Here is a 15138-nt window from a genome sequence, read left to right on the forward strand (position 1 = left end):
AAGAGGACTGTGGACTGTTGTACAATCTTTCTCTGATACGTCTTTGTCCGCACAATTTTAACTTGTCCTTTGTTAGTTCACTTTCTCTCTCCCATTTCTCCCTAGAATGTCACTACCAAGAGGGCAGGTCATTCCTGTTTATTATAAATAAAACATTTGCAACAACCTGGGATAGTAAGCAAGAAGAGCTTAGATGTTGCGGAAGCATATGACAGAAGCAATATGTAATTTCCATTGCACCTACTTCAAGGCCAACTGAAGCAAAATATTATTTGGGCTAAATTGCCTATAGATGCATAGCATATACTATCAAAGTAATCTTAGCAAAGCCGCAGGGCTGGTAATTGCCTACTTTTCTTATTATCTGTATCCAAATAGCGCCTAAGCAGATGACGCGGGCACCTGGCAGTGAGCGGTAGCAATGCAGCTGTGGCGAAAGTACCAGAACCATACACATCTGCTGATCTCTTAGTTGCACCCAAGTGCCCTGCTCAACAGCTGCAAGTTGGATGGCTCTCTTGGTCTGATTTCTTGCAGCACACATAATTTGAGCTGTTACAAAAATGCCGCCGCACTGCGTGGCCATTGGGTGCTTAAACATGTATTCGAACACAAGCAATGGCTGTGCAGTACACAACGCTTCACAGAGCAAGGCAGAACATGTCTTTCCTGTCCCAGATTTCAGGGCGTAAGCATGCACGGCACCACAGCAGGCAAGTGAGATGCGGGCCAGCTAACGCACAGAAAGCATGTAAACTGCACTTGACGAAGCTGCACAGGCTACATTTCGCGAGCACAGTCACTTACCCGTGCAAGATCTGCTTGCCAAGCGCTCTATCAGGATTATTATAAGTACGATAGTTGCGATGGCACACAAAGAGCAAAGGTAAGTTGTCAGACTCAGGGGCAACATCCTCAAGCAATCATTTCTGGTGGTGCATCATCTTCGAGACACTTTGCACTTCTCCACATTGGACAACTTTCAGACACGGATTTCTGACAAAGCCTTTCCGACACAACGCCAGGAACGCTGTCAGGAGGAACTGCATTTGTCACGAAGGAGAACCCGATGCAGCAGCTATGGTGTAGATGCAGCAGCAAGCAATGCTGTAATGCGATGCTGCCAGAGCGAAATGGCAAAACTTTACCACGGTCCGAGTCCGGCCATGACTTTTACGCGCACTTTGCACCGAGCCTCAGCTACTTTTCATCCTTGACTACAGATAGTGGTAGTTGCTTTCTCGGTCGACTCAGTCTAAGGTAGCTAAGGTCTGTGGGGACGCTTGACTCTCTTGCATCCCCTTATATAGTTTTCTCTGCATGGTTCTCGCACCTCCTGTAATTTGGCTTCTCTGCATAGCCGTGTGCCGCCGGCGATCGGTGTAGCTGCAGAATAGTGCAAGAGATGGCACAACTGCTGTGCTGTTAGCACCACCTAACGGCAGGGTTGACTCGGGCACGAGAGGGAGTAGCCTCTTCCTCTCTGGCGGCATGTGCAGTTATCTCGTACGCTGGCCGACCGCCCCAAGAAAGGCTTCAGAGCGGGACACCAGGGTGGATTACCTCAATCGTTCGAACGTGCCACTGTTCGCGTGACTGTACATGTGAACGATGAGGCATTGGTGTCCACCATGGGGGGAAAACATGTTCGCTCAATATCTTTGTAGCGGCGAGTCGGACTTCCTCAATTTGTCCGTGCCCATCGGCATAATTTATTGGTGGTATTTGGCTAGCTGGCATTGGTGTATGAAAGGTGTAACAAATGTCCTTTTGATTGTTTGCACTGCTGCGTTATCATCCCTTTGCACCAAGAGCGCGTTTGGAGACCCCATTACACAGTCATAAAATTTTCGTTGCAGTTGGCCTTTAAACTTGTGTGATGAAAATCCACCACCCAGCTAGGAAGCACTTCTTTATTTCAATGGTCATAATTATATTCAGACTAAAGAAAAAGTATTTGACAGTCACCTATTTAAAACATGAGTGCATTAGTAACATGTCTGCCCTGGGACACGACACATTGAAAACCGTACTAATGATGTTTCAACTTCTGAAATCAGGGGAAGGGGGTGTGTATTTACAGATGAGGTAGCATAGTTCAGCCACAAGTGCACGCAATGCGTGGATGAAGTCCCCAGAAAATATGCCTAGCCTCTTATTCTTTTCGGTTTCACTCCAGAGTGAAATAAAAATAATGTTCCAGTTCGAGCAAAAATAATGCTTTTTTTTTTGTTCAGTTCCAGTTCGATAACCTGTAACCAAACCACTCAAGTTGTTCCAAGGTTTTGCAAATTTTCAGCAACAAATCAACTAAAGATTACAAGGATAACGGCCATGTCAGCTGGCCTGCCAGACATACCCATATGCCTTCCTTACCTCATTTCCTCTTAGGTGGTAGCCATACTCCTGAAGGAGGTTGGAGATCTTCTGCACGTTGACAGAATCATTAAAAGGCGTAGCATCACCGATTTCACCCTTGTTGGCGGAGACCTTGCCTTGCAGGCACTCAATAAGATGGCCGATGGTCATACGAGAAGGGATGGCATGGGGATTAATGATGATATCTGGCGTCAGGCCTTCAGCTGTAAAGGGCATGTCCTGAAACAGAAAACCAGTCATAAGACCTTGCAAGCATGCCCATATTCTTATGCCATATTTTGCAGATTGAGTAGCCCTAACAAACAGGTTAAAAAATGCTACTGACCTATGCAAACATGTCGAAAGCTCCATATTATTTCATGCTAACACTGTTTCAAAGCAAAGGCTCAACCTCCATTCTTAACTTGATCCCAGGTGCCTACACTTTAAACACTACATTGCAATAATGGTGCTACAGACAACACAAAGTTATTATACTATTACACTTCAAACGTCGACATAACAAACTTGAAAGGGGCACCAAAAATACCTCATGATATTGATGATCCCGAATGTATCGAACTCGGGTGGAGTAGCAAAATAGTTCAATATGTTTACTCGAAATATTACATATGCCTATCTGAAGCTTATCTATAATCTCCGCAAGGCTCGGGCATTTTCCTGACATCGTCAAATGTAGTAATTTAAAGATGTTACTCCAAGACCATGCAGAATGCACAAAAGTTGTCGCAAGTCGATCGTGCCACGGAATAGTTGTTTACTACTAAGCACAACGCTAATCCTAGAAAGTCCACATTACCTGGTCGCAAAACCACGGTGCGTGTCGCGGTTGCTAAAGTCCTTGTCGCACATTTTGTTCAGCATAAGGTAGAAATGGACGCAGTGCAGGAGAAACCAGCCTGTATGGATATGCACAGTGCCGCCGACAACGGAGTTGTCTTGCGAACCGCACGTAAATGTTCTTGGCCGTGCGTCCTTTATAATACGCCGTTTAAATAGACGATTGTCATATATTGGCAATTGAGTCAACCAGGCAGATGCTGTTAAATTTGTATTGCAGAACATCCTAATCCTCGTAAAAATGGACCCTGAGCACGAATATTTGAAACATGTTCAGCACTAATTGGGCCATCAAATCGTACAGTGCACGTTGCTGCTGCAGTATGGCTTTTCCATGTGGCTGCGACAAGTGGCATGCACTGGTTTTGTTAAATCCAAACTGAACAAACTAAAAATCTATTTACATGGGGGTTCATCATGACCACTCTCGCGTAACAGTGACATGCCATTCACAGAAACCCCTGGTCTGCAAGAAGACAAACCGGTGATGCAACTGACACCTCCAGTTTGGCACCCTGTGTCTGGAGCTGCTCAGTGAAAAGATTCGAGTGTCATTCACACATTCTGGTGGAATGCGTATCGAACCAGGAGGCCTTTCGCTTTCTTGAAGCAGCGTCACAATCTGCTTTTGCCAATAACGAAGACTGCAATGTGCACAAGCCATCCATGTTTGTAGTGAGCAAAAAACATGCACCTTGCTGATCTTTCTTCCATGGCATGTACTGCCCTTCAGATTCGATGTTTTGTTTAGCAGTGTTTGCCAAAACAGTACTGTTTCGTAGCATTGAAAATTTCCGACGGTGCAGCACCGTACTTTCAGGGGTGTGGTGGCGGTGAAGAGGAGTTCGATGAATGCATTCTACAGTGCTACACTTTAGCATGGTATTTCCAAGAGGATATTACAACCATTCGACATGCACAATAATTCAATATGTCTGGGTTTGATATGCAGTCGATCCCGAATATATAGAACTCAAAGGGAATTGCATTGTACCTATTTTTGATATACAGTAAAAGCTCGTTAAATTGGATCTCACGGGACCGGAGAAAATGTCCGAGTTAACCGAATTCCGAATTATCGAAAGGACCATGAAAACAAAAGGAAAACGTACACGGCACAGACAAACCTTTATTTCTTGAAAAAGTGCGTTATTTTCGTCTGCCTCGCCATCGGAATTTCTGACAGAACGATCTTATTTAATCCCATCAGGTGGTGGTGCGCACGTATTTGAAGCGAGAAGCACAGTGACCCTTTCTTTGCTCCTCTTTCCTCCAACGCATGGGTCGCCCTTGAACGTGATCGTTTTTTCCGGCAAAGCTTTAAAAAAGAGAGCCGTTTCATCGGCATTGAAGACGTTGGCAGGTTCATAACGAGCCAGGTACTGGGGAAGCTCAGTTGTCTTCCAGTCAGCAATACACCGTTCATCCACTGCTGCTTTTTCCCCGCACACGTTTCGAAAGACCAACCCGTGCCTTTCTCTAAAGCGGGCAAACCAGCCTTCAGACGCACTGAAAGATTCGATGTTCATTCTCAGTGCGTACCTTTCAGCTTGCTGACAGATCAAAGGTCCACTCAAGGGAAGCTGGCTGTTCCGCATGTCTGTTATCCACCGCAGCAGTGCGTCTTCCAGCTTCGGGTGTGCTGCCGTCCTTAGTCGTTTTCGTTTTCCGGTGAATTTGCCGCTGTCAAACGCCTCGAAAATTTTTGCTTGGTTCTTCACATAGTCGGTTATGGTGCTTCTCTTAACATCGTACTTTTTCATTATCTCTTGTCGAGAAACACCTGCATTCACGTCTTTCAATATCATCACCTTTCTTTCAAGATCATTTGCTGGCTGCAGTGGCCGCTTAACTTCTGTGACGGTCGCCATCGGTATGAAGCGCGACGGCAGCGGCAACGCGCACACACACAGCCACAACACGCGAAGTCACAACACAAAGAACTACGTCAACCAAGACACGAAGTACACCAGTAGGCGTAGCGAGCATCTGTTAGTAGACAATGGATGCGCCGGTGGCCCAAGCGCTTCCGCCGGGTGGTGACTAGCGCCACCTAGCCACTTCCCCCTCATTCACTATCATCATGATCATATTCTGCTGCAGTTCGTTCGGTTTCGGTTTCTCCAAAACTCCGGTGTTACGGCAAGCGGTGCTTGAGCCTCCAAGCCGCCGAGATCGCGCGACTCTGGAGTCGCGCGGAGTTGTCCGAGATAACCGGTGCGCGGCTAAATCCCTCCGAATTAATGAGCATTTGACCCCATTGAAATATACAGTTTTGCCGGGACCGCGCCGAGAGTCCGAGTTAACCGAATTTCCGAGTTAACGAGGTCCGGATAAACGAGCTTTTACTGTACTGATAATTCGAAGTATAGATAAGCCAATCTGAAATCTCCGCACGTCTCGGACGGTTTCCCGAGATCGTGAAAAGCGGGCACTTACAGATTTGCTTCTCCAAGGCCATATTGAACACACAGACGCTGACTTTTTTTTTCCTCACGAACTTTCAATCATCTTTGATATACTGATTGCAAAGCTAACCCTAGAAGACCACATCACCTGGATGAGAGATGGTGATGCAGCTCACGCGCTTCGAAGTGCAAAGAAATGGACGCACCGCAGAAGAAAACTAGCCTGTATGGATACGGGCCGTGCCACCATGAGCGCACTTGTGGCCTACTGAGAATCATGCGCGTGCCTGCCCGTCCACGTATTTATTACAATAACAATACCGCCGTTTAAACACATCCAATTGTCACACGTGGGCAACGAGCTAGGCAGACTGTTGCATCGGGTTTTGGAACAGAGTTCCTATTGGAAAAGTCCGCATGTCTCTTCTTGTGTGCCGCTTCGCGCTCCGCTGACGCCTCGCGACCAGTAAATCTCTTCGTTTCCCGGCCCTTCCCCTCCAGCCCGTTGCGTCAGTGACAGAAGATAAACAAACGCTGTTCGTTTCAAAAGTGGCTTTCAGCTTGCAGAACATCTAAGTCCATTCCCACTCACGTGTAACCGTGCGAGCACGAATAAAACGCATTCAGCGCCGACCCGCAAATAGCACAGAGACGAGTCTTGCGTGCTGCTGCTGCAATGGTAGAGTGGCCGCCCTGAAAAGGCGTTAGTCTCAGGTTCGATCCCCGGACCAGGTCGAATTTTTCTTCAACTGCAAAGCTTTCTTTCTGGGAAACCCGTCTAGGTTTCCTTTGTAGCGTCTGGCTACATTAGGGTGGATGACAATTTTTCCTTTTATGATACTTCCTTCACCTTACAGGATTCAACAGAACTGATTTGACAATTAAGAAATCTGCAGGGAGGCAGGGCATTCATTAAAACTCAGCTCTGTGACCAAAATCCTTAGTGCATTCAATAAAGGCACACACAATAGAGAGTTTTAGAATAGGGACCCCAAACGTTTTGGGACCCCAAAGAAATAGCGTCGACACCACTGCGCATGCGCGAGACGCAAGCTACGTTTGGGTTTTGCATTGGGCACACAATTTGACCGATTTAACGACTGGGGCAGAAGCTGCCCCAAAAGCTTTGCGTCAACAAACATGGCGGTACCCATCAAAGCGACGGCTATCCAAGTACCTAACTGGGCTTGATTTGTGGTAACGCGTGAAGTTCGTAAGCTAGGAGAAGTGACTGCGGTTATCGCTTTCTCTCAACTAACGTGTGTAATGAAGATTGATTCATTAAGACTGACGATTGATATTCCGAATTCGATTGTCGATTTCATGGCTCGTAGGCGTAACATGAATTAGCTTGGCTGGTGAAGGCACGTAAAGTTGGTTACTCATAATTAAAAGCAACAAATCGCTTGCTGCTAATAGAACAACATCTCAATAGTAATTTAATGCAAAACCACGGAAGTCAAAATTACTCTTCTTATAATAAAATGATCTAGTTTACTTTAATATTTATAATAGTTTTTCTTTGACACTATAGTGGCGCTGCAAGCGCAAGACGCTATTCCCAAATGCAAAACCCTATTCTAAAACTCGTCACTCCTGCATGCCCCAACGCTAACACCCGCAAAGCTCTTTGGGGCCCCTATTCTAAAACTCTCAAATAACCACCCACAGCAAGTTTCTCAGAAAAAAAGAAAAAAAATGTTATCAGGCCTACAAGAACACCATGTTTTATTATGTCCATATGCGTTCATGCCAGAGCTGTGGCCTGTGGTAACTGTAGTGTTATTGCATCTTTTCTTTTTTATTTTTGTTTTGTTTAGGTTAACCTGCCATATAATTAGATCAATTCCGTCAATCCCATCAAAATGAAAAGTGCCATCTTGATGGCACTTTTCTGGCATAAACTGTTCATGTAGCAAAGAAGACAGGCGTGTGCTTTGGGCGCATCATCAATGCCTTGCTGGAGGATAGAGCTAGCGTGCTCGGTGCCCGACACTTGATCAACAGACCTGCCTGTTTGTAGTTCTCGTTTGGCAATGAAACCGCATTACAGTTGGTTCAATATTCATAGCCGACTACAAAGGAACCTCACTGATACGGTTCTACGTAATATGTTTTTCGGGATAATACGTTTTTTCGTTTCCCGATAATATGACTTGGTTGGATGATACATTGGATGATACGCTTTATTTCCCGGTTCCCGTAAAGATCGTATCAACGAGGTTCCACTGTAAGAGGACACTCAAACAGTTGCAGATGATTGCCATCATGCCAAAAAGCCTCGAAAAGGCCTTTGTAAACCTACCTCTTGCCGATAGGTGATACCACAAGTGCCTTTCTGGCCGTGCCGGCTGGCAAACTTGTCGCCAATCTGTGGGATGCGCACGGAGCGCACACGAATCTTGCAGAACTTGTAACCTTCTGCATTCACAGTCAACATCACCTGGTCCACAATGCCCGTCTCACTGTTCCGCAAGAATGTGCTGGCATCACGCTTGGTGAATCGCTTGTTGGTACTCTCCAGCTAAAAAGAAGGTTGCACAGTCACGTCAGCTGCTATAGTAATTATTGCTAGATGCCAGTCTTGCAGTACAGTAAGATCTCAATGGTTCGAAGTTGGTTTCCCTTTCTTAATTCAGACACTGCTTCATACTAACATATTTTTCATCCTTTCAAGAGTTCGGTATCACTTCTATGTCATTAATTCATTATGTAATGTGTTGCCCTTGTAACATATGGTTGCCCAAGCCCGTTTTTCTTTTTTTCTTCTTCTCACAGAAATAGCTTGCATAACTATCATTGCCATTCACCTAATCAAAGTGACCACGAATAAGACTTTGCTTTCTCTGAACTAATTCTCGATCACCTTGAAATACAGATGAATGGCATGGCACTGCAGCAACCACAAAAAACCTGAAGCAGTGAAACAGAGAAGGCAACAAACAGCTGGAACCAAACCCTTCTACCTGCTTGTAAAGGTAATCTGCACAAACTGGCCCTAGTGAAATGCAGTTAACCCAAACATGATCCCTTTCAAACTGCCTCAAATGCATATGCACATTTATCCCAAGCATGCAAAGCACACTTCTAACAGCCTCATTTAACAAACATTAACTGTACCCCTGACGCACGTGCAGTCCCTTGAAGTAAATTTTTTTTTTTCACACTGAAGAAGGGTTCAATTTACCTGACACTTAATGCCCACTTCTTTTTCTTGGCCACGACCCGACAAAACTAGCGAAAACCAGTGCATCCACAAATGTGGACACTGCGCCTCAAGGGGATACTAAAGAAATCGATGGACCCTTCTTGCAAAATTGTGTATTATACTTGCATCATGTATGCTTTAGCATGACACAGATGAAATGTAGCTGTGTACAGTATGAAAAATGTGGCTGAAGGTTGCGGAGGTTCTCGAAATGCAAAAACTTTTGCGTCTCGTGTACAGTGTCATGGCATGGCAGCATAGTGTTTTGAGATAGCTGCTGCTTGATGCATTCACAAAGAAAGAGCTTGCAGTGATAAAATAAAAAGAGGGAATATATTGAAGATTATTTAAAGATGAAGGCGTCACTAATAGTCGCTAAGGCTTACCTCTAACATAGTACACAAGGTGACTTGAGAAGCATGGAATCCGTGTGTCATCACACGACCCAATCTAACGCTAGATAAAAAATAAACTTCTGAAAGTATATTTACTTTTCATTTCTTTGATGTTGCTGATTAGAACACACAGAAAAAAACAACATTACAAGTTCCCTTCGAAGGTGAAGAGAGCCAGCGTGGAGCTATTGGCTCTTATTGATATGTATATCACGACTCAACAGGCGGAAGCTTGATCATAGTAAATGTCCAATGACATCACTGAAAGGAACCTCCCCATTTACAGCAAGCTAGGGTTTGTAAATTGTAAGTAATGGGGTTCATAAGTCAAAAGCTCTGAGCCAATGTGTGAGTGCAGCTACATAATAAAGCATGCATTATCTTGGCCTCTGGACACAACAAGCCACCAACAAGGCAACAAAAGTGCTACATGTGTCCCCTTGGCAATAGGTCGCGTCAAATTACTTCACTGTATCTATATACACAGACAGCCCTGGGCAGGTTGTCTATGTAAGGCCGTGAACATGTCTCACATTTTTGTGGATGGCCACGACATCACTTACAAACATTGGCTTGCTGTAAATTGGAAGGTTTTTGACAATGATTTCACTTGATATTTGCTACAACCAAGCTCACATGGGCTAAGTCGTGAGACACATATCAGTAAGAGCCTAGCTCCAAGTCGACTCTCATGATCTAGGAAGAGAACTTGGAATATGTTTTTTTTTTGTGTTCTTATGACAGAACGCCACAGAAATGAAAAGTACATATACTTTGAGACGTTTCTTCTTTGAGACATGTCAGATAGGGTCATGCAGTGACAAACACGAATCCCATGCGTCTCAAGTCAACCAGTGTTCTTAGACATTTGAGGTAAAGTTTTCCACATCTTTATCTTTAGAGAAGCTTAAATATATTTTATTTCTACGTAATTTGCACTGCTGTAAGTTGCTTCTTAGTGATTACATCAAGCAGCAGCCATCTGAATTACGATGCTGCGATGCCACAGAACTGTAAACGAAATGCAACATTTTGAAGACCTCCCCATCTCCCAGCCACTCCTTTATCATGCTGCACAGCTTCATTTCATTTGCATCAAGCTAAGGCATACAAAATGCAAGCACAATACATAATTTTACAAGAATTGAATGATTTGTTTAATATTTGGTCAATAGAAAACTTTCAATTGCCTCAATGCAACAGCACGGCTATAACAAATGCCATAGTAGAAGAATGTGAATTACATTGTGTTTTTGCATCCCACTTTATTGGAATGTGGCCACCACAGCAGGGAGTTCAACCAGTGACATCGTGTTCAGAAGGAAAGTGCCATATCCACTGAGCCACCATAATTGAAGTTAGTCACACCTTTTTATTTCTTACAGACCCTTTTCGCGGAGAAGTTTGCTAAAGAAACGAGATGACGCTTTTGGCGATGCGGAGCACATTGCCTCAAGCGAAAAGCGCACGAATGTGAAACCATTACCGCTTCTGCCCTACTACTGTGCGATCAGCTGTCGGAAATGCAACTGAGTGATCACTAACGCACTGTGCTCCACTCATGCTGCAAAACATGGAGGACGTCGTCGAGGGCGATCATCATTTACTGCTCGACCGTGAAATTTGCGTCTCTAGAGGCATAGCAGAGCTACATGAAGGGAAAGCAAGAGTGATGTTCACAAACTTCAGCCACGAATACAAGCACATTAACAAAGGCACCATGGTCGCCTGCATGATGATATAGTACAAGCCAGCAGTGCTTTCGCCTTCATGGATTCTAGCGCACCTGCAGCGACGACTGTAGTACCTGAACCAGCTTTCGACGTCCATCAGAACCTTCCCAGGCATAAGAAAGAACAGCTAAAAGCCTTGCTCCTGAAATACAAGGACTGCTTCTCGTCGTCGTCAAAAATTCGGCAAACCCCTGTCACCATGCACCACATCATAACCTACGAAAATGTCTGCCCACTCCGTCAGAGCCCGTACCGAGTTTCGGCGTACGAACGTGAGGCCATAAGGCAACAAGTCGATGAAATGCTACGCGACGACATCATCTAGCCGTCCAAGAGTCCGTGGGTGTTCCCTGTGGTGTTAGCGAAGAAGGATGGAACCCTACGTTTCTGTGTCAATTGTCCTTGCCAAAAAACTTGTTTCTAAGTACTCGGATCCGTTTGTCATTCTCAAACACTTGAGTGACGTGACCTACAACCCCGTTAAAGTGACGGCTGGTAACTGCCGCTCACACAAGACTGAAGTTGTGCACTTCGCACAATTGAAACCCCACCATCAATGCTCGGTGAGCTTTGTGTGGCAAATGTAATGTTACACCAGAGGAGCGTAGAAGAAGAGGTAAAGGAAGAAGGAGCGGCGCAAGGTTTTGGTGATCGGCTGTTTCAAACCATCCTGTCTTTACCCTTTTCACCCTTAACACTGTAAATAAATCCATTGCACCTGTTACAATATAAAAATTTCGTTGAAATATACATATAGTCTGCCTTTATCTGAACCAACACCACCTAGATAGCCCAAGGCCTACGCACTGCGATCCATGACCTCGTGCTACCTGGCCCGACTACCATAGAATCTAATGGAGATGCTCCCGCGTAAGAAGCAGTGATTTTGACGTCAGCGCTTTCGTCACGCCAGCCTTGGCAATGAAAATTTCAGGCCAGGTCGCAAGACGTCATAGATCAGAGGGTGTAGGCCTGTCAGATCTAGGTGGTGTTGTCTGAACATACCCAACTGTCCATGCAAACAGAGACAGACAAAACTGGCCGAACAAAGCCAGACCTGGACGAAGGCACTCGGTGACAAATCTGTCAAAGGCCAATACGAAGAAGCGATGATGATGACCACAGTGGCAAAAGCTAAGACAATTTCAGTTGCATTTCGCTTTGAGGGTACTACTGCAATAAAAGGCCACTGCCAAACCAATTGCGCTAATGATGAGACAAAAAAAACACATTTTCGCGAGCAATCAAGTTAATAATGAGGCATAACAGTGTTTTGGCAAGATTCCTGTCATTGCATGAGCTGCACATGCTTCACAGGAGGCTACCTCTTTCAGACTGTAAAGGAGAGTGGACATCTCCCATCTTCAATGGACCCCTACTAAGATGTAGATACTCCTTTGCCATGTGTCACCCTACATGAATTTTCAGGCAGATGTTGCCTAGTCCAAAGGCCTTTGGAGTGCCCATGTGTTATAGGAATCAAGCTAGATCCTGCAAGGTAGTGTCCCAGGAAAAATCCAACATGTTCAGCATGAACAAAAAGGTGCTAAAGGCACACACAGGTCATAAAATGGCTGCTGTACATTTGCACATTCTGTGAACTTCACATTCGATAAAACGATTTTCGTAAAATTGCAATACTTATACTGCCATGTAACTGTTTGTTATAATATGCAACAAAGTTTAAACATCAAAAATAATTTTTTGAAATTGACACCAAGTTACAGCCACTAAAAATTTTGGCAAAACTACTTTTCAAGAAGAAGCAATTAAGCACCCATTGAAACATGTTTAGTGCTCACAGAAGAGGACTCAACCTGCAATTGAAAAAGCTGTCCTTACATCGTCGTCATTTTCCGGCAGGGTGATGGTCTTCCCAATAATGACATCGTCTCCCGACACCCTGGTACCAGGTGCTATGATGCCATCATCATCTAGCTTGTCATAAATGGCATTTCGCATGCCTGAAAAAGACACATTGCAGATTATACCATGAGCCTAATAATAATGCCCACATAAGTACTGTTGCTTCATCCGATTTATGAAACACTTACCCTGGCAGGTCTCTCGTGTTGGCTTCTCGAACTGTTCTTCCTGGTCTCCGACCCGCTTGCATTCAGAATCCTTGTATGACCGATAAAACACTGACCTGAAAAATGGCAAGTACATTCTGTTGCACGGGCTCTATTACATGGTACTCAGTCTGTGCTGCCAAATCTTTCAAGCAGTTTAAAAATTATTACCTGCACATGCATTGATTTTCTATGTTCTATCTTGATTTCACTGTCCCCTGCTCAGACTTATGCACTGCATAAAATAAAACGCAATAAGTTGTAAAAGGTAATCTTGCGTTTGACACCTCTGCACAATAGACTGCTGTCATAAGGAGAAACGGGGCTAGATTTCTTCACGTAAAAGGCAATTCTAATAGCTGAGTGAGAAGAATCGGGGAAACAAAGAGGCTCAACTTTTTCATTAGTAACAACCACGAGGCCAACAGATAATGAAACCAGGGAGGGCACAGAAGAAATACTTTTTTTTTGAATGAAACGTGGAAATATTAGGAAAAAGGAAGATGAAAACACAAGGGAAGACCACTAGCAGTTGGTAGGAGCCAGACCCACAACCTCCGTGTGATGAAAGCAATGCTCTACACTTTCTTGGGTGTTTATGTGTATCTATTAAACCTAGCCCTGGGAGTGTTAGCAAGCACCACACACAGCCATGGCAGCAGATGCGGAACATTTTTTCAACTGGAGGCGTCACATAGTATATGAGCTTAGGAGCAGGCAACTGGCCACCCTAGTACACTACACCTCAAGGTATCCAGGCTGCCGGAGTTGATAGTACCTTCACTTTGCAATGAGCAAGATGAATCGGGGGAACCGAGGGGCACCATTTTTTGTAACAACCACATGAAGCATAGGGGAAGAATTGTGAGAGCATCACAAGCGTTGTGTTGAGGTAGTGCATTTGGCCGCCACCTATGACAAGTCACCTTTTCAAGTCACCTTCTCAAGTCACCTTGTCTTCCACTTTCAGTTCTCCCTCCCGTATTATTTCTACATTTTAATTTGTAATAAAGCAATTCATTTCCCCTATGTATTCCTTGGCTTCATTATTATGACAGGGCTTCTCGTCGCTGTATAGACGTTGTAGTTATGGTAATCAAGCAGAGGAGAGTGGAAAATGTTGGGTGCATTAACAGAGTGATACAACCTGTTGCTACTATCATCTTTTAATTATGCATACAGAAAACAGTATACTACAGGAAATACTGCCTCTCAAGTTTTACAGCAATGGCATTATAGGTGGACTTCACCCCCTTTGGAGGAATCACGTTCCGCTGATGAAACATATGGGCCAATCCCAAAGGCAGTGAAGTCTAACACAGTGTCTCAAAGCACCAGCTGTCACAAGGGAAGAATGCGAGAAACTGGCACGTGACATATGCGTCATACGTAATCCTCTAGCATTTTCTGGACCTGCTGTTGTATTGCCTCGTGTTCTTTCTGAGTCACATGGTACGGATTTTGTCGAATGGATCTTGCGGTCTCCTCTGTGATTATGCAGTGCTTAGTCAGTGGTGTTTGGTCAATTCGAGACGTTGAGGAGAAATAATCCTTAAATTGGTCAAGCAGTTCAAGAAGTGCCTATCTTTTGGCGTTAAACTTGGACCAACATTGACGATGGGTACATGTCGTGCCATATCAGCCATTGCTTCGTCTTGAGCAGCAAAACAGTGTTGAGCATTGTCGATTCCGCCAAAGTATGCTACCACGGTGCCTTTGCCAATGTGCCGGCGTTCGTTAGTTAAATTTGTCAGCAGCACGTCAGCACATCCCTCTGTTAAGCTTACAAGGCCAGGAGCGATGGCAATGCCTTGATGCAACAGAAGTGCTGTTATTTGTTCGGCTACTCCATCTTCATTGTACTGTGCATCGCAAATAACCAGAACAAGACTGCGTGATAGGGGCAGTATAAAGACATCGTCGGCGACACATAAAGATCGGCTTTGTGGTGCTGCACCATGGGTCGTCGTGTCTTTACTAGAGCAAAAGTGACCCCGCCGTCACGTATGTTAACCACAGTGCCATATTCCCACAAAACGTCCATGCCTAGTATGAGCTGGTTGTAACATTGTGGTAAAATGACAAAGGTAGCGACAAAAGCTA

General features: G+C 44.7%; 1 protein-coding gene across 10 annotated transcripts in view; it reads right to left on the reverse strand.

Annotated features, from left to right (window-relative positions):
* The window catches only part of LOC119455432 (DNA-directed RNA polymerase II subunit RPB2), a 209761-nt gene that overhangs the window by 18954 nt on the left and 175669 nt on the right, over positions 1–15138 (reverse strand). For 4 of the 10 annotated variants that reach the window (XM_049668764.1, XM_049668773.1, XM_049668770.1 and 1 more), the window contains exons 8-11: positions 13018–13112; positions 12806–12927; positions 7933–8151; positions 2377–2598 (exon numbers count right to left, since the gene is read on the reverse strand). The exons of 3 other annotated variants lie outside the window; for them this stretch is intronic. In XM_049668764.1, the coding sequence (XP_049524721.1) occupies positions 2377–2598; positions 7933–8151; positions 12806–12927; positions 13018–13112 (658 nt within the window). The remainder of the gene's footprint in view (positions 1–2376; positions 2599–7932; positions 8152–12805; positions 12928–13017; positions 13113–15138) is intronic. 3 more of the 10 variants (XM_049668772.1, XM_049668768.1, XM_049668769.1) reach the window with 3 other exon arrangements.

The sequence above is a fragment of the Dermacentor silvarum genome, chromosome 6 (assembly GCF_013339745.2).
Source record: "Dermacentor silvarum isolate Dsil-2018 chromosome 6, BIME_Dsil_1.4, whole genome shotgun sequence".
Taxonomy (NCBI): domain Eukaryota; kingdom Metazoa; phylum Arthropoda; class Arachnida; order Ixodida; family Ixodidae; genus Dermacentor; species Dermacentor silvarum.